General features: G+C 31.2%; 1 protein-coding gene across 1 annotated transcript; it reads right to left on the bottom strand.

Annotated features, from left to right (window-relative positions):
* Positions 1-1,918: 1,918 nt before the first annotated feature.
* On the bottom strand, positions 1,919-21,237 carry LOC129975870 (flavin-containing monooxygenase 5-like). The gene is made up of 4 exons (XM_056089125.1): positions 21,173-21,237; positions 16,695-17,016; positions 11,351-11,663; positions 1,919-9,364 (listed from the first exon to the last, which is right to left on the bottom strand). Exons 2-4 carry the CDS (start codon positions 17,012-17,014, stop codon positions 8,336-8,338), a joined length of 1,662 nt encoding a protein of 553 aa, XP_055945100.1. The 5' UTR covers positions 17,015-17,016; positions 21,173-21,237; the 3' UTR covers positions 1,919-8,335.
* Positions 21,238-21,517: the final 280 nt, after the last annotated feature.

The following is a 21,517-nucleotide window of genomic DNA, read 5'->3' as shown; positions in this document are numbered from 1 at the left end:
TTTGATTCAAAACTAGATAGAAATTTACAAACTTAATGTAAATTTCATATACCAAATTTAGTTAGTCTGTTTCAAAACGTTTTTGACTTTCTCTTGTTCATAGAAAAACAAAATTTCAAAAATGCATTTGTTCGAACTCTTGGATGTCTGAAAAGACGTGACTTGAATTCGAATTTTTTGACTATTACAGTTCTTTCTCTTTGTATATGAGAACTTAATAATAAACCCGAGCTCTGGCTTTACTAAACCCCTTCCTCCATTTTATTATTACTATTCTTATTGTTATCTTGCTAAATCAAAAAGTCCCATATTGCATTTCAATGTCAAAATTTTTATTACTCATGTTAAATTTGCTATTATTTTTACGATTAAATTAATAATGTTTATTTGCCTGGAAACGTTAGCATAGATTTATGCCATCGCAATTTTTTTAAGAAACGACAAGCAATAATCTATCTGTTGATATCGATTAGAGATCATGGGTCTAAAGAAGAAAATTCACATTATCGATTTTAGACTATCTGATAAATATTGGGAAACTTTTTTATATTTAACTAATCAGTAGATTTTTCATTCTTATGTAAAATCACTCCATTTTTGTTATCTGGAATTATAAATGGCCGTGTTTGCACCATTTTCTTATCTAATCTAGTCATTTATTTTAGATAATCTGACAGAAATAGAGAAAAATATATGAATTTAATTTGTAAACAGTTGTTTTTATATTCTCATGTACAAATTATAATTACTTTTTTGTATAATTTGTACATGAGAATATAAAAACAACTGTTTACAAATTAAATTCATATATCTCATGTACAAATTATACAAAAAAGTAAATATAATTTGTGCATGTAGAAAGTCGCCAAAAATTCTACTTTATGATTTTGAGGCTTCTTAATCCTAAATCATTTTTGGAACTCTATTTATCAGTCTATTTGTGAACGCAATAGCTCAGAAAGGCTTTGAGCTAGATAGATGAAATATGCTATGTCGTTTATATGTAATAATGCAGTGTCTGTCTTTTGATTGATTGGAATAATCTGTATCTGGAAGGATTTTTTGGAAATTCTAATCAATTACAAATCAAGCGAAACATGTTAAATAAAAATTAAGAGAGCTTCACACCAATTCGATACTTAAAAAATTGCTCATATAAAGATATCGTCACGCGAATTTTTCATGAATTTTGACAATTAAAGTATTTTTTGCGCCATTTTCAACAACTAAAATTAAAATTGCTTTTTTAATGTTCTACCGAATATTTTTGAGTAATTTTCTTCAATTGTTCAAAGTTTAGGGAAAAGAGTTCTATTTAATATCTATATAATTTATTATAGAAAGAATATGTGAAGTTGTATAAACAGGAAAGTTAGTATTTACTATTATCCGGGCAGTTACTTTTTTAATAACACTTTGATGTCACGGAATTTGATTTTTATTACTAACCGCTTTTGGTGATCAGCTGGTTCATATGCGCAATGAATAGAACGAGTGTAAGGCTGTTAGAATAACACAGTTTTGATATTTTTTCGTAGTTTATGCTTAAAATATTTTTGGGGAGAAATAATGAACATTAATCTAAAAATGAAAAAAATTATTTGAAAGTAAATACAACAAATATTCTCAGTGAACCAGTTGGTCCTCACAGGCAACAAGTAATAAAGATTAAAATATGTATATGTGTATTTTGGTTTAAAAATTTGAAATTAAAATTATTTTACATAGAAATCTATTTAGACCAAGTTACACAAATTAATCCATGGTCATTTTTAGCAATAATTAATAACGGCGAACCAATTACTCTCCAAAGCTGGCTAGTATATAGGTTTTAATAGAAAAAAAACACATGTGCAATTTAAATAGACTTTTATTATATTTTGTAAAAAAAAGTAAGAAATGTTATTCCTATAAATTTATAACGTTTAAAATAATTTTCATTTCAGAAAATTATTTCAATTTAACAAGTTTATTCCTTTTTAGAGCTAATTTGATAGAAAATACAATTAAGTTTTAAAATAAGATATTTCAATTGCAGTTTAAAAGCAATGTTGAAATAATGAATTTCCTGAGATATTTTACAGAATTTACTCATTTGAGACAATGCAACAAAATTTCACTAAAAATTGTTACACTTATTCGGCAATAAAATTAGTTAAACATAACAGACATTAATATAAAAACATTTGGTTGAGATTTGGTCAAAAATAGACACTTTTCGACTGTTTTCCCACTTTTTGCACTATTTGTCAATTCATTGAGACTGAGACATGACTATATAACAGCAGTAACATTCCAAAACTAGACGTTACATTTCAGCTATTGGATATAATCTATTTCCTTCAAATTCAGACAAAGAAGGAAAACATATTTGCCGTATATTACACACATTACACGAACTACCAAAAATAAAAATAACTATTTTAGATGAAAATCTATCTTCCAACAAAGCTTTACTTAATTAAATATATTTGTTTCAGTTATTCTTCAGTTCAAATCAACAACAATGAACTTTCAAAAATACACATTGCATTTCTCCGATTGGGTTTCATATGCGATTCCCTTTAAATTCAGAAAAAGAAAGATCACTGAAATGATTCATCGATGTTTCCTACCGTACATCAAACATCCTGCACAAACTATCGAAAACTTGAAATTTTTTTTTCCCTCAGATGAAATTCTCCTTCTTCTAACAAAGCTTTATTGAATTATATTGGTTTTAATTATTCTTCAGTTCAGATCAACAACAGTATAGTTTCAAAAATAGACACGGCATTCTCTGATTGGATTTCGCGATTTCATGTTTAAAGTCAGAAAAAGTGTGATAACTGAAATGATTCTCCGATGTTTCTTGTAGCACATCATATTCATTGCTTAAATTATTAAAAACATGAAAATGATTTTCCCTGAGATGAAATTGTAATTTTTCTCACAAATCTTTACTGAATTAGACATTTGTTTTAGTTATTTTTTCAGTTTTGATGAAAAGCATTCAACTTTCAAAAGTACTTACTGCATTTCTCTGATTCGAGTTTGGGAATAATTCCCTTTAAATTCAGAAAACGGATAACTGAGATGATTATCTGATATTTTCTGCTGTGCAGCACACATCCTGCACAAATTATCAAAAACATGAAAAGAATTTTCCCTGAGATGAAATTATCATTCTTTTCAGAAAGCTTTATTGAATTAGTTTTAGTTATTCTTCACTTTTGATCAAAAACAGTCAAGTTTCAAAAGTAGGTATTGCATTTCTCTGATTGGATTTTGGAATAATTCCCTTTAAATTCAGAAAAAGGATAACTGAGTTGATTCTCCGATGTTTTCTGCTGTGCATCACACATCCTGCACAAATTATCAAAAACATGAAAAGAATTTTCCCTGAGATGAAATTATCATTCTTTTCAGAAAGCTTTATTGAATTAGTTTTAGTTATTCTTCACTTTTGATCAAAAACGGTCAAGTTTCAAAAGTAGGTATTGCATTTCTCTGATTGGATTTTGGAATAATTCCCTTTAAATTCAGAAAAAGGATAACTGAGTTGATTCTCCGATGTTTTCTGCTGTGCATCACACATCCTGCACAAATTATCAAAAACATGAAAAGAATTTTCCCTGAGATGAAATTATCATTCTTTTCAGAAAGCTTTATTGAATTAGTTTTAGTTATTCTTCACTTTTGATCAAAAACAGTCAAGTTTCAAAAGTAGGTATTGCATTTCTCTGATTGGATTTTGGAATAATTCCCTTTAAATTCAGAAAAAGGATAACTGAGTTGATTCTCCGATGTTTTCTGCTGTGCATCACACATCCTGCACAAATTATCAAAAACATGAAAAGAATTTTCCCTGAGATGAAATTATCATTCTTTTCAGAAAGCTTTATTGAATTAGTTTTAGTTATTCTTCACTTTTGATCAAAAACAGTCAAGTTTCAAAAGTAGGTATTGCATTTCTCTGATTGGATTTTGGAATAATTCCCTTTAAATTCAGAAAAAGGATAACTGAGTTGATTCTCCGATGTTTTCTGCTGTGCATCACACATCCTGCACAAATTATCAAAAACATGAAAAGAATTTTCCCTGAGATGAAATTATCATTCTTTTCAGAAAGCTTTATTGAATTAGTTTTAGTTATTCTTCACTTTTGATCAAAAACGGTCAAGTTTCAAAAGTAGGTATTGCATTTCTCTGATTGGATTTTGGAATAATTCCCTTTAAATTCAGAAAAAGGATAACTGAGTTGATTCTCCGATGTTTTCTGCTGTGCATCACACATCCTGCACAAATTATCAAAAACATGAAAAGAATTTTCCCTGAGATGAAATTATCATTCTTTTCAGAAAGCTTTATTGAATTAGTTTTAGTTATTCTTCACTTTTGATCAAAAACAGTCAAGTTTCAAAAGTAGGTATTGCATTTCTCTGATTGGATTTTGGAATAATTCCCTTTAAATTCAGAAAAAGGATAACTGAGTTGATTCTCCGATGTTTTCTGCTGTGCATCACACATCCTGCACAAATTATCAAAAACATGAAAAGAATTTTCCCTGAGATGAAATTATCATTCTTTTCAGAAAGCTTTATTGAATTAGTTTTAGTTATTCTTCACTTTTGATCAAAAACGGTCAAGTTTCAAAAGTAGGTACTGCATTTCTCTGATTGGATTTTGGAATAATTCCCTTTAAATTCAGAAAAAGGATAACTGAGTTGATTCTCCGATGTTTTCTGCTGTGCATCACACATCCTGCACAAATTATCAAAAACATGAAAAGAATTTTCCCTGAGATGAAATTATCATTCTTTTCAGAAAGCTTTATTGAATTAGTTTTAGTTATTCTTCACTTTTGATCAAAAACGGTCAAGTTTCAAAAGTAGGTACTGCATTTCTCTGATTGGATTTTGGAATAATTCCCTTTAAATTCAGAAAAAGGATAACTGAGTTGATTCTCCGATGTTTTCTGCTGTGCATCAAACATGTTGCACAAATTATCAAAAACATGAAAAGAATTTTCCCTGAGATGAAATTATCATTTTTCTCACAAAGCATTTATGGATAATATTTATTTATTTCACTTACTCTTCCGTTCAAAGCAACAACAGTCAAATTTCCAAAATTGACACTGTATTTCTCTGATAGGAATTCGTAAGTAACCCCGTTTAAATTCAGAAAAAGAATTGTAACCGAAATGATTCTCCGATATTTCCTATCGCATATCACTTTCACTGCACAAACTACTAAAAACACCTGAGATGAAACTATCATTCTTCACACAGAATATTATTGAATTAAATATTTATTTTTGTCACTCTTCAGTTTTGATCAAATGCAGTAAAATTTCAAAAATAGATACTGCCATTCTCTGATTGGATTTTGGAATAATTCCCTTTAAATTCAGAAAAAGGATAACTGAGTTGATTCTCCGATGTTTTCTGCTGTGCATCACACATCCTGCACAAATTATCAAAAACATGAAAAGAATTTTCCCTGAGATGAAATTATCATTCTTTTCAGAAAGCTTTATTGAATTAGTTTTAGTTATTCTTCACTTTTGATCAAAAACAGTCAAGTTTCAAAAGTAGGTATTGCATTTCTCTGATTGGATTTTGGAATAATTCCCTTTAAATTCAGAAAAAGGATAACTGAGTTGATTCTCCGATGTTTTCTGCTGTGCATCACACATCCTGCACAAATTATCAAAAACATGAAAAGAATTTTCCCTGAGATGAAATTATCATTCTTTTCAGAAAGCTTTATTGAATTAGTTTTAGTTATTCTTCACTTTTGATCAAAAACGGTCAAGTTTCAAAAGTAGGTACTGCATTTCTCTGATTGGATTTTGGAATAATTCCCTTTAAATTCAGAAAAAGGATAACTGAGTTGATTCTCCGATGTTTTCTGCTGTGCATCAAACATGTTGCACAAATTATCAAAAACATGAAAAGAATTTTCCCTGAGATGAAATTATCATTTTTCTCACAAAGCATTTATGGATAATATTTATTTATTTCACTTACTCTTCCGTTCAAAGCAACAACAGTCAAATTTCCAAAATTGACACTGTATTTCTCTGATAGGAATTCGTAAGTAACCCCGTTTAAATTCAGAAAAAGAATTGTAACCGAAATGATTCTCCGATATTTCCTATCGCATATCACTTTCACTGCACAAACTACTAAAAACACCTGAGATGAAACTATCATTCTTCACACAGAATATTATTGAATTAAATATTTATTTTTGTCACTCTTCAGTTTTGATCAAATGCAGTAAAGTTTCAAAAATAGATACTGCCATTCTCTGATTGGATTTTGGAATAATTCCCTTTAAATTCAGAAAAAGGATAACTGAGTTGATTCTCCGATGTTTTCTGCTGTGCATCACACATCCTGCACAAATTATCAAAAACATGAAAAGAATTTTCCCTGAGATGAAATTATCATTCTTTTCAGAAAGCTTTATTGAATTAGTTTTAGTTATTCTTCACTTTTGATCAAAAACAGTCAAGTTTCAAAAGTAGGTATTGCATTTCTCTGATTGGATTTTGGAATAATTCCCTTTAAATTCAGAAAAAGGATAACTGAGTTGATTCTCCGATGTTTTCTGCTGTGCATCACACATCCTGCACAAATTATCAAAAACATGAAAAGAATTTTCCCTGAGATGAAATTATCATTCTTTTCAGAAAGCTTTATTGAATTAGTTTTAGTTATTCTTCACTTTTGATCAAAAACGGTCAAGTTTCAAAAGTAGGTACTGCATTTCTCTGATTGGATTTTGGAATAATTCCCTTTAAATTCAGAAAAAGGATAACTGAGTTGATTCTCCGATGTTTTCTGCTGTGCATCAAACATGTTGCACAAATTATCAAAAACATGAAAAGAATTTTCCCTGAGATGAAATTATCATTTTTCTCACAAAGCATTTATGGATAATATTTATTTATTTCACTTACTCTTCCGTTCAAAGCAACAACAGTCAAATTTCCAAAATTGACACTGTATTTCTCTGATAGGAATTCGTAAGTAACCCCGTTTAAATTCAGAAAAAGAATTGTAACCGAAATGATTCTCCGATATTTCCTATCGCATATCACTTTCACTGCACAAACTACTAAAAACACCTGAGATGAAACTATCATTCTTCACACAGAATATTATTGAATTAAATATTTATTTTTGTCACTCTTCAGTTTTGATCAAATGCAGTAAAGTTTCAAAAATAGATACTGCCATTCTCTGATTGGATTTTGCATGCGATTTCCTTTAAATTCAGAAAAAAGTATGATTACTGAATTGATTCTCAGTGTTTCGAGCTGTACATCATATTCACTGCACAAAGTAATAAAATCACGAAAAGAATTTTCCCTGAGATGAAAATATCCTTCACACAAAGTTTTATTGATCTAAGCCTATTTATTTTACATATTCTTCATTTCAGATCAAGAACAGTCACATTTCAAAAAGAGACGTCATATTTCTCTGATTGGAATCTACATCTCGTTTTCATGTAATTCACTTTAAATCCAGAAAAAGTAAGAAAAAAATGAAAAAAAGTATGCTTCTTACCTTTCATCATATCCACAGTACAAACTACCAAAAACAGGAAAATAATTTTCCCTGAGATGAAACTATCATTCTTCTCATAACGATTTACTGAATTAAACATGTTTGTTTTCGATATTCTTTAGTTCAAATTGAAACTTCAATGTCACTATAGTTTCAAAAATAGTCATTGCATTTTTATGATTGGATTTCACAGATTCCCTTTCAAACTATTTTCTCCAAATTGAGATAAAGAATGTTATCGGAGATGGAGTTTTCTTATGGTAAGACAAAGGATGATACCTGAGTTTGCATTTCACTATTCCCTGTCGTGTGTAGCACACACTATGTAATGTGCCAGGAACAAGAAAATTATTTTACCTGAAGTGAAAATGCTTTTCTGTTTTGTAAAAATTCATTGAATTGGATATTTTTGTTTAATAAATTCATCAGTTGAATTTGAAACTTATGTACACAATAACAATCAAGATTCAAAAATAGATATTGATTTCTATGATTGGATACTGGAACTCGCTTTCGACCGATTCTCTTTTATTTCAGACAGATGAAGACAACCGAGCTGATTCTTTAATAATTTCTTCCGTCTATAATACATTCTGCACACGTTACATAAGGCAAGAATTTTACCTGAGATGAAACTATCTTTCTTTTCTCAAAACTTTGTATCTTTCTCTCATTTTATTAACAATTAGATTTATTTAGCTATTCATAAATTTAAATTAATAATAGCAAAAATGTTTTAAAAATTTACATTTCTACAGCTGAATTTTGTTTTAGATTATATTTTTCAATTTCAGATAAAGTATCATAAATGAGATTAATCTTCGATATTTTCTAACGTACATCACACATACTGCAAGTACCACCAAAATCAGCAAAAGTTTTTTGGTTGAGATGAAGCCATCTTTCTTTTGACTAAGTTTTTTGCCACTGGAATTGAGAGGAGCATAGATTCTCTCTTCGGTGGTTAAAATTGCTTTTTTGGCCCCAGGCCATGAATGGGGTCCTTGGAGCCGGTATTGATATGGAAAGCAAGGTCCATTAAAGCATATCCAGAAAAATTTAGGATCGGTTATCGCTAGCTTCAGTAGATTGGGCTTAGCTCCAATCATTTCTGCTAGTTCATCCAAATAAGGCACCCAATCTGCCTCGATAGTGTGCCTACTCGTATTTACAAAGCGTTTTTCATTTGCTCTAATTTTGTTTTCAATATCTTTCTTCATTTCTTCTTCGCTGGGTAGTTTGAGGTTGCCAGCCAGGATCTGCGCAAACCATCTACATTGGATATCCACAACTGAAAAGAAAGGGCCTAAAGGCTGGATTAAGCCAATGAATGCCAAAGTAGAATGTTCGAGGTGTGGTGGAATGATGTATTTGTACAGATGAACGCGATTATTTTCGAATGATATCACAGAGCTATCAAGAAAAGGGAATTTGATGTCATACCCTGTGGCTAACACCACAGAATCTACTTTAGTAACTTGTTCTTCCCCAGCGAACACAACTCCATTTTCTTCGAATTTTTCGATGTCCCCTTTTACGATCACCTTGCCGCTAAGGACACAGTTTGGCAAAGTATCGTTCATGGTTGTGTGGGCACTCAGGATGCGGTGGTCAGGCTTCAGATTATAAGTATCATGATCAAACTTCACACGACTTTCCAAAAATCTGCACTGGAAATCATAAGGGAGGAATTTTAAAAGGAATACATTTCTCCGACGCATCAGTTCTAGATCGTAGGGTTTACCATCCTCTCCGGTACGTCCCATAATCCAAGATCCCCTTCTGGTACTCAGGTAAACCTGAAATAAAAACCATATTTGAATTATTTATCCATCATTTCATGAAAATAGATTAAATGCTTTATGGTCTTTTAAGAGACAAAGGAGAAGAGACGGTCCTTTCAAACAACATTTTTAGTAAAAGTTATTTTGACAACAGAATAATTTGATGATTATCTTTACATTAATTGAGAATAAGGGCAAGTGAATACCAAGATGAATGGGCAATTTTGAAAGGTTAATACTCACATTTACTTTGTTGCTGATCTAATTTATATTTGAAGATATTTTATCACAACCTCCGATGGACCATAAAAAAGACGTGAGTGAAGGACAAAAAGAATTTATTACCAAAAGTTATGTACAAACGTGGCTACTTTTCGATGTAATTGCAGTGAAAATTTAAGCATTTGTCATATCAGTGGAGCAGTTTTTCCATCCAATCTTAGAACAACATTCCCTCCAGTGATGTGAGATGGACCTTAATGTTCTTTTAAAGCTCCTACTTAGTTTAGAATCTTTGGCACTCTAATTTGCTCCTCAATTCAGAGAACAGAGTAGAGATGCATAATCCACGATTTTTTGAATAAAAAATAATATTGATATCGTTATTTTTAAATATGCGTTCCAAATATCTGTTATTTCAATCATATTATTAATTAAAAATTATTACTTAATATTAAATATAAAATTTATTAATTGTAATTAATAATTAATTTACTAATTTAAGTAACGTGTGATTGAATTTATTTATCTGTTTCAGCTTACTTCTTAGATTTTATTTTCTTCTCAAAACTATTTATTTAATTTATTTATTAGAGTGAACCATTTTCTCGAAAAGGTGAGTTAAAAATATATGTCATTTCTTTAAAATGTTTACTTTAGTCCTATATTCTACCAATAGATGGCACCAGCAGTAAACAGAATAAATGTAATCAAAGTCAATCATGTCACTAGCAATTAAAAAGGATCTGTATGGAATAGTATATCATCAAATACGAATATCGGTCACTCCCGTAAAGTGGAGCGGTGACTTCGCACTTTCCAGTGAAATCACCTCTCCGATAAATTTCAGTGATATGCAATTCAATGATAAGATACGATAATTCCAATAACCAGCCGTTCATTTTTCAATCCAATCACAGATTTATTTCGAGAGCTTCCATTGGACAGATCGTATCGATTGTTACTTTCCAGTGAAGTCACCGCTTTGGCAAATTTCAGTGATATCGTATCGATTGTTACTTTCTATCGTGATCCAAAACCTGTAATCGAAACATCACCAGTAAGATCGTATCAAGTATTTGAATCACACCCCTCTTTGAAAAGTATTGATCACTTGTATTTGTGACTTTTTGATTTTGGTTACGTAATAACCGCTCCTAAAATATTCGTCATCGCTAGAACAGAGGAAAATCATTCGATTATAAGGTGTGCTCGCGATGAAAGGAGGTAAGGATGTAAGACTACCGAAATAGATCTTGTTCAACGAGTTGACCAAATGGTTAAAGTCATGAAATCACATACTGAACGTCATAAATTTAAATCATTGTGCTTTTGAGTTGTCACATTTATAGGCATATAAAAACACAAACCGACAGACAGCCAACACCTTATAGGATTTGACCTAGTTCTTTACGCGATACTTTTATCTTGTTAACTTATATTCGGACAACCAGAACCGACAGACATTTTTTAGAATGGATTTCATCCATAATTTGTTAAGAATCTATCAATTTGGTGTAAAGACTAAATATCAAATTTCATTTGTCTAGTTCCAAGCGTTTTTGAGTTATTGTATTCACGGATAGAAAGACATAATTTCAAAAATTTATTTTCTAATTCTGGGAAGTCTGAAACGTGGAAATCAGTCAAAATCTTGAGTTCAATTTTCTTTGAGGATTAAAAAACTTTTTCTTTTTACATTTCGTGTACAAGAAAGTAAAATCATTTATACAAATTTTATCTAAATAAAACAAAATAAAAATAATGCATTTTGAGACTTGCCTGGTCTGCTACGAAGGTGCTGTCGACAGCGGCATCGACTGCAGAATTTCCTATTCCTACAATCACAACTCGCTGTCCTTGAAATCTCTCGCAGGTCTTCAGACTATGAGAGTGCATAATAGTGCCCTTGAATTTTTCTTGCCCTGGGAAAGTTGGAATATTTGGATAAGAATGGTGCCCGGTGCAGATCATAATTCCATCAAATTCTTCTCTCGAAACTGCATTCGTTTGTGTGTTTTTCGAAGTGACTATCCAGCGTCCAGTTTCTTTATAATCCTCCGATGGCTCTATTTTGATGACTTCCACGTGATACCTTGAATTGAGAAAATTCTTTTTAATACATGGAAACATAGTTTTAAATTTAAAGAAGATTCAAGCCTTTAATCGTAAATCTTGATACAGATTGTCCCCTCCCCCGTCTATAAACTCAAGATAAACTTAAAAATTTGTAAATTACCACACAACATAGTTAGTTTCATAATAAAAAAGGCAGTTTTATAGATATTTCTGATGGATGCTACTAAATGTGAAGTGAATGACCTCCGGTTGTAGTGACAAATTTGTTCCTATTTTAAAATTGGCGAAGTATTTGGAGGCTTTGGCGACAAAATCGAAGATACCAGAATTATCAGAATTTTAGTGATAGCTCCATTAGTACGCGAGTTTCGGCAATCTTTCGAAAAATTTCTTTGTTCTGTTACGAAAACTATAAAAAACAGGAGATAGAGCTTACTTCAATCGAATAATGAGTTTGAGAGAAAAGTAGACGTTCGAGAGACGTGAGTGGTCGTGCGAAGTCTCTCTCCTGTGAGTCCTTTCTGACTGCTTTCCACTACAACACTTATTTATTACCGACCTGCTACTTGTACTTTACTGCTGTTATATATGTTTCGGCTGTGTTTTTTAATCTGTGTGTTCGTGTTTTCGCAGATAATAAAGTATTTTTATCCATTATTGAATTTGCTGGACTCTAACCACTGTATGCTTATTACACCGGGCTTTGGAAAATTTCCGTAACAATATTGTACGATATTTTCATGATGCTATCAGTAATATTCTGAATAAAATGAAATATCGTGAAGTTGTGAAACAATATTGTTGGGAACTTTTTTGCTAATCGGGCAAGTAACTTGTGAATCATTAAGTTCGTTTAGCTATTGGATTTAGAATAAATATTTACCTACAAAAAATACAAAGATATTATTTATAGTTCATCACAATCTGAGATATTAAAACATAGAAAATTCCCTGGCTGACTACCCTCTGGACACATTTTTCATTCGAGTCTCTATTAGATCAATCTGAAATCTTGAGCTCCAGACTCAATTGTTGTCACAATTAGTAAAGCTTCCAACTTCCTCAGAAATAGTAATTTTTCGCCAGTTTTCTTCGATATACGAGAGGTGATCAAAAAAAAAAAAAAAAAAGTCAGCAACATTTGTAAAGTAGAAATTGTGGATGGGAATATTGTTACCCAAAGTGGAGACAGATGGCGCTAGTTGTCTTAGACCGGTCGTTCGAGCTGATAGTGTTAGTACTGAGGCCTGAAACAGCTACAGTAATGGCAAGATGTCTAGAAAAGGGTCTCGCACAGAGGTGCGAACCGTGATACGATTTCTATGGGCCAAGAATGTATCCCCATCGGACATTCACAGACAACTCGCTGAAGTGTACAGAGGCGAAGCAATGAGTAGACAACAGGTGGCGAAATGGTGTCATTCTTTTGAAGCGGGCAGAGAGATTGCTGGAACCGTTTAGGTGGGAGGTCTGGAGCCACTCCCCCATACAGCCCCGATTTGGCTCCCAGTGACTATCTCCTTTTCCTAGCATTGAAGAAACACTTATTCAAAACAAAGTTCATATTAGACGGTGTTTTTAAAAAAGATGCCGAGAACTGGCTCAATAGCCAGGGACCTGATTATTACCAAGACGGGTTAAACAAATTGGTCTAAAGAAGTGATAAAGGCCTCAACATGTTTGGTGATTATGTAGAGAAGTGACAACCACATATGCCTCTTAATTACCATTTGTATCCCGTGTCTACTGTTGATAAAGCATTTTTCCTTTGCCTTGTTTTGGATCACCTCTCGTATACACCTGGACTATAGCTGCAGAGCAATTTCAATAAAAACCGGACAAATTTCAATAAAAACAACTTCAATTGAATTATCTATTCTCGAAACAAATCCCATTTAATATAATAATATTTTATTACATTTTGACATTCTGTTATCTTATTAATAATACTTTGGATATGATTATCATAAAATGACTACCAAGAATTTTGTTAGAAGATTTCATGCGCAAAAAATTACATTCTTATTTTGTAATTTAGACGCAAATATATAGTAACATTAAAATAGACCCAGATTTCTAAGAACTAAAAAACTTCACGAACTCTCAAATCAGAATTATTTACTAAAAATGGATTGAAATAAATAATAATCGACTGAATGAATAATATATAGATTATAGTAAATAGTAACAAAAAAAATGCATAAACAGATACAAATATTCAAGTAATTGCTGAAAGAAAACCATAGACATAACTTCCATCAATCCTGCATTTGATAATATAATTTGTATAAAAAAAATTACAAACCTCAGCTCATTGACTTTTGCTACAACTCAGCATGAAAAAATTTAAGCAAATAGTGAAGTTTATAACCCCATAAATGATTCTTAGCTTTATCTGCACACATAAAAGAATCAGCCTGAGTCACTAGACCCTGAAATAGTCGTTGGTTTTCAGCTTGGGAGAAATATTTTTAAACTTCTCTCAGCTTTACAGATGAGGTTTCATGTTTCTATATGCTGATTATACTTTACATAAAAGAATCAGTCTGAGTCACTAGACCCTGAAATAGTCGTTGGTTTTCAGCTTGGGAGGAATATTTTTAAACTTCTCTCAGCTTTACAGATGAGGTTTCATGTTTATATATGCTGATTATACTTTACATAAAAGAATCAGCCTGAGTCCCTAGACCCTGAAATAGTCGTTGGTTTTCAGCTTGGGAGGAATATTTTTAAACTTCTCTCAGCTTTACAGATGAGGTTTCATGTTTTTATATGCTGATTATACTTTACATAAAAGAATCAGTCTGAGTCCCTAGACCCTGAAATAGTCGTTGGTTTTCAGCTTGGGAGGAATATTTTTAAACTTCTTTCAGCTTTACAGATGAGGTTTCATGTTTTTATATGCTGATTATACTTTACATAAAAGAATCAGTCTGAGTCCCTAGACCCTGAAATAGTCGTTGGTTTCAGCTTGGGAGGAATATTTTTAAACTTCTTTCAGCTTTACAGATGAGGTTTCATGTTTATATATGCTGATTATACTTTACATAAAAGAATCAGTCTGAGTCACTAGACCCTGAAATAGTCGTTGGTTTTCAGCTTGGGAGGAATATTTTTAAACTTCTCTCAGCTTTACAGATGAGGTTTCATGTTTATATATGCTGATTATACTTTACATAAAAGAATCAGTCTGAGTCACTAGACCCTGAAATAGTCGTTGGTTTTCAGCTTGGGAGGAATATTTTTAAACTTCTCTCAGCTTTACAGATGAGGTTTCATGTTTATATATGCTGATTATACTTTACATAAAAGAATCAGTCTGAGTCACTAGACCCTGAAATAGTCGTTGGTTTTCAGCTTGGGAGGAATATTTTTAAACTTCTCTCAGCTTTACAGATGAGGTTTCATGTTTATATATGCTGATTATACTTTACATAAAAGAATCAGTCTGAGTCACTAGACCCTGAAATAGTCGTTGGTTTTCAGCTTGGGAGGAATATTTTTAAACTTCTCTCAGCTTTACAGATGAGGTTTCATGTTTATATATGCTGATTATACTTTACATAAAAGAATCAGCCTGAGTCACTAGACCCTGAAATATTCGTTGGTTTTCAGCTTGGGAGGAATATTTTTAAACTTCTCTTAGCTTTACAGATGAGGTTTCATGTTTATATATGCTGATTATACTTTACATAAAAGAATCAGTCTGAGTCACTAGACCCTGAAATAGTCGTTGGTTTTCAGCTTGGGAGGAATATTTTTAAACTTCTCTCAGCTTTACAGATGAGGTTTCATATTTATATATGCTGATTATAGTTTAGTACAGTAATGGCTTACGGAATATATGATAACGATAAATAAATTATTTTTTGTAACTTTTGCGTTTGAACACACAAATAATTTTTATTAGCAAATATATTAAAAGAAAAACTTATTAAGTATAATTTGTTAGGCAAATTTCCAGAATTACAATGTGTGATTGTAGTTTTCATTTTCTTGCAGCGAATTTGCTGATAATATTTTTATTTAATTTTTATTCTAGTACGAATTTGATGATTAAAATAACTAGAAAGATAAATTATTCTTGACTTATACTAAATCTCAAATAATTTTTTACTTTCTATCTTGAGATAGACACTTCCGCAGATATGCCTGCAAATAGAAAAACCAATATAATTTTAAGAACAAAAACAAAATTCAGATTCAATTAAAATAAATAATTTTTAAATATTATTATTGTGATCGTAGAAAGCAAACCTCGACAAAAAATTTGATTTCATTGATCCCTCTAATGTTACATAAAATTATTTGTCACAGTTGAGTTGTCGATGAAAAATTAATCAAAATTTTTTTTACAAAATACGAGGGCCAGTCAAAAAGTTAGTTGCACTGCATAAGAAAACAAAACATGATCAAAAATTTGCAATGAATTCATTTGTATCCTAAAACTTCATAACAAGATAAGTAACATGACCACAATACAAAAGCAATTGCTCGGGTAGCGTAGCTGTTAACTGGCTTATAAGCTTTCACTACAATACTTTTCGACACAATTATCTCCATTATCTAAACGTTTATCAAGGTATGGAACAAGTTTTTCAATGATTTCTATTAAGAAATACCGCCCAATGTCGTCCACTCGAGCCGGTATCTCAGAATTCGTCGCAATTATTGGCCTTCCCTAGCGCTCAGAGTTGAAATTATCTGCACGCCCATTCTCAAAAATGTCCAACCACTTCGCGATAGCTTGACTAGACTGACCCCATGCCAGTGACGATAAATTTCCATGAGTTACATATTTTCGCGGCAAAAAGCCCTCGAATCTCTGATTGCATTTCCAATTTAGAAGTCACTTGCAGCTGCTGAAACTTGTTTACGATTGACGATCAGACAAACAAACAGTGAGCCGTAAAAGCCGCAACGTCACACGATACATACAAGTTGTCTGAAACGTTGCCTCAATGTTTCATCAAAATTACCTACCAAACATTTTTGCGATGGAACGCAACTAACCTTTTGACTGACCTCTAAATGTAAGACATCGTACCTAATATGCTGTAAGAGGTTAAAAGTTTCTGCATAGAGCATTAAGTACTCCCACATCTTGCTGTTGTGCATGAAATTGGCGAACTCTTTTGGGGGTGGAAAATCAGTGAAGGCACTCATCTCTTTACTTGTGTTAATAATAGTTGTCTTCATGAGCGATGCCACTCCGTCGATTTCTTCATCGTGGTACCTCCATAATCCACCAATGGCTCCTGTTCGCTCAAAGCAAACTGGTGCAAATCCCTCTTCTTTGCAACTTTTAATGGCTGTCAAACCACTAGGACCAGCACCTATAATGGCTATTCTTTTTGAATGTGCCATTTCTGAAAAATAAGAATTTCAAACATTTATGACATTTTATAAGAATGACAAAATATCAGAAATAATAACAGATATTGCTGACAGGGTTGATGATAAAATATCAAAAGATGTTCAAATAATAAAACTTTCTTTTCTTAAAAATTTTAAATCTGTATATAAATATGGCGATTAAAGTCCTTTTACTTCACATTAGAACGGCGACAACAATTGCCACAAAACCTGTTTCTAGTGATCATTTGCAACACTGTAAAATTGGTTACAGCAACACCTGGCGTCAAACTATGGAATTAGAGTTCTTATCTCGAAAACGACACAAGATACAGGAACTCAATAATGATAATAGTAAAACATGTAAAATGGGCATTAGTGCCCCCCCCCGGCCTTCTTTTTTTTAAAGAGAAGCTTCATGCATAGCTTCTGTGAGGAAAAACATGTTAGAATTCTGTCGTCGAATTACAATATTAACTTTACCATTTTTATCTCAAATCAAAGTTTATGTCACCTTGATAAGATCACTTGCCTCCCCAGTATCTCCATTTTTGAGAGAAACCTCAAAAGGGGGGATGGAGTTTTGAAGAACCGTTATCGAAAATCCACACGACTGAGTCTCCCAGCCCCTATCAATGCTCCGACAATTTTTATTTCTTTTAATAATTTATGACGTCAATAAACTTTTATAGTGATTATCTGCTCTCCATTTTCTACAGACAAAGCAAAAAAAAAAAAAAAAAATCCCTCTGACATTTAAAGAGATTTTTAAAAACTAAAAAATGCTATTATCATTAGAACGATATTATCTTTATTAATTCTCATAAACTGGAAGTGTAACAATCATAAACAAAACAAAAAGAAACAACAAAACCTTAAAATCATCAAATTTTGATTAAAAAAGGAGAAACACTGAGATGTATGATTTTGTACTATGGTCAAAATTAAAATATCCCTTCTCTGAGCTCCCTATACAGCGAACTACTCAGTCGAAAGGCTCCAAAATTGTTGAACATATTAGTCAAGACATGTGGAAAATGATTAAGCAGGAAAAAAAAAAAATTAGTTCTAGAAACACCTACAGATGGCGCTGTACAACAGAAAATATGCTTTATCCGAACGTATCAAATATTCAATCATAAGGACCTTATCGATGCAGGGGAAACTCCTCAACATGGTCCCCTTTTTCAAGATATAAAATTTGCATTCTGTAGATAGCTTGCTTTACTGCGGATCGTGATTGGTCGATTGTGATGCTTCTCATTTGCACAGTGATACTGTCTTTCAAATATGCCAAGGTTACCAGACGTTTTCGATAAACAAGATTTTTTAGGTATCCTCAAATCCAAAAATCACAGGGATTAAGATGTGTAGAAGATGGTTAGGTTTCAGGAAACACCCAATTAATTACTCTGTCATTAGTAAATTGTTACCGAAGAAACTGCTGTACACAGATGTGTGGAAACACTACATCTTGCATAAAGGTTTATGCAAATTTTTGTGCTTACAGTGCGAAATTGCAGTTACAATGTCAGTTTAAGTTTCTTCACTTTTTATCTTTTATTTTCATATCTTCAGTAGAAATTAGAAAGGACAAATTCCATACCGCATATGTGTTTTTTTTTGTGATTATTTGTGTCTTTTCAGCATATTTTCTGCTGTACAGCGCCATCTATCGGTTGTTTCTGGAACTAATTTTTATTTTCATGTAATCCGTTTTCCCATGTATTGAATAGTATGTTCAACAATTTTGGAGCCCTTACAGTGAGTAGTTCGCTGTATAGAGAGAGCAGAGTAGGGATGTTTTAATTTTGACCGCCTTGTATGTAAGGAAATAAATGATGAAAAATTTAGTATAGCGAATAGAAATGTATCTGGATTCATTCATTATATACTTATATGAATCTAAGAATCTAAAATTACTTTTAATGTGTTAAACAAATGAATACACCAATTGTTTTAAAGGCCAATAATTATAACATTTTTTTATTTGTTGCTATTATTTATGGCACTTGCCATAGATAAGACAGCTGACGAAGTCAGCTATTTAAGCCGAGTTTGTGCTTTAGTTTCTGAGGGTAAAGGCCCCTGAGCACCCGAGGGCAGAAGTCTGACTTCTAGCTGATATGAAGATGACACTCACACACTCGCTTGAACAACTCCTTGTTACGGGATGGGGGGGGGGGTCTCTTTCACACACCTCACAGATAGAACACAGGGTAAAGAACAACTATGTCCAAACCGGGATTCGAACCCGGGATGCCCAGATAACGGAGAAGACGCAATTCTACTAGGCCAGGACGCTGGTAGATTTTTTTTTTATTTAAAAAATATTGCTTAAAAAAGCTATTTCCTTCGTTTTGAAAATGCATATACTTTAAAGATTAAACTAACTGTTTTTTTTTGTTTTGTTTTTTGTTTTTTACTAAAAATGGATTCATAATCACAGCGCGCTGAATTATCAGTACTTCTACTGATAATTCAGACGAGGATCAATGAAAAAAAAGGACAATGAAGTCACCAATTATTGAAATATCGAGGCTAATGATTTTTTTTATTAGATGCAAGGAATTTTTTATTAGATGCAAGGAATTTTTTATTAGATACAAGGAGTTTTGTATTCGATGCAAGGAAAACAAATGATGAAAAAATGTATACAGTGCATAAAATGGAACAATAAAACAATAAGAAGTGGAACAATAAAAAAGGACAATGAAGTCACAAAATACTCATTTAAAGAGAACAGATATCTACAGCTATATAGTTTTGTATTAGATATAAGGAAAAAATGACGAAAAAAATTATATGATGCATAAAATTTCATATCTAAATTCATTCGTTGTGTACTATTGTGGAATACAGAATCCAAAAATATTTACATATTTTATGTGCTTGAAGAAATTGGTTGTTTAATTTAAGAAGCCAGTTTCCCTAAATGAACCGTTGATTATGATTTTTTTTTTTTACTTAAAAGCGTATTTCTTTAAAAGTTAAATGCACTATTTTGAAGATAAATATACAACAAAAAAATTTCGTTACATTTAAAAAAAAAATTAAAATTGATACTTAATTATTGCACATTACAAATGTTATCATTGTTAAAAAAAATATCACTATTAGTAGTACTCATTTATTGGAAAAAGAAATAATACAAAAGAATATAAAATGAACAAAAAAATTATGAAAATATTTAAAAATATCAGATTTTAATTTTAAAATGAGGCTACGAGTTTTTGCTTCATATGGGAAGAAAAAAAATAGGAAAAAATAATACAATACATAAAATATCGTGTTTCGGTTCATACATTCTGAACTGATATGAATTATACAATGAAATCTAAAAATGCTATCAATTTATATTTGTTTAAAGAAATTGGTGGTTTAATTTAGGAAAACAATTTCTTTAAATGTTCAAGAAATTTTTTTTGAACATGAAAGTATATCTCTTAAAAAATTTAATTTTATTGTTTTTAAGATAAATACAAAAAAAGTTCGTTGCATTCTTTAATTAGAATTGATTCTTAAGTAATTTCACATTAAAAAATGTCACCATTGTTAAAAAACAACAACCATTATTAGTACTACTCATAAATTGGAAGAGAAATAATACGAAAATAAATAAACAAAAAGATAGTAAAATTATTTTGGTGTCATCATATTTTGATTTAAAGAGAGCATAGATTGAATGCTATGTATTTTTATATCATATTGAAAGAAAAAAGATATACATTGTATAAAATATCGTCGGGTTCATACATTCTGTACTAAAATTTTAAAATCTGAGAATATTTTCACTTAGAACGTATTTAAAGAAATCTGTATTCCAATTAGGGAAATCAGTTTTCTAAAGGGCAGATGTTCAGGAAATCTTTTCTACTTGAAAACACATTTTAAAAAAAAGTTAATTACATTGCTTTAAAAATAAATATACTACAAAAAAGTCATTTGATTTTTTTTTATGAAAATTAATTTCTAATCATTGCCGATAAAATTTCTTTTAGTCAATATCAACTCAGAAATCATCGTATAAATGATGAAGTTTTGGAAGAGAAAATACAAATAGAATTTTTATAAAAATAATTCGCTAAAAAGCATTTAGAATTAATTAAATAATATAAAATAATTTTATGCTAGCAATACAAACTTTCACATTATTAAAATCATACTTACTGATATAATAATAACATATGATTATAAGAAAACAACTGGTATATCAATTTCCACTTGAATGCGTTTTAATCTATTTAATATTCAAGAGCTTATCAATTGAAAGATTGGACTTTGAAGCCAACTAGAAAGAACAATCACAAAAGTGTGGTGGCTTGTGTTGCGTAATACGTTGAATATTCAGTGGCAAAATATGAATACATCATACCTAACACGTGCTTAAGATGTAAAATTAACACTTTTTTAAAGAATTTGTGTTTCATTTCTGTGTTTATATTTCAGTTTATTTAATTTAAAATTCTAATGTAAGCTTAGAAAGAGTTTAGCTTATCGCACCTTTTCTTTTAA

Source organism: Argiope bruennichi, chromosome 7 (genome assembly GCF_947563725.1).
Source record: "Argiope bruennichi chromosome 7, qqArgBrue1.1, whole genome shotgun sequence".
Classification (NCBI taxonomy): Eukaryota; Metazoa; Arthropoda; class Arachnida; order Araneae; family Araneidae; genus Argiope; species Argiope bruennichi.
Note: the sequence above shows the minus strand (reverse complement) of the source record. Positions and strands in the feature narration are given on the sequence as shown.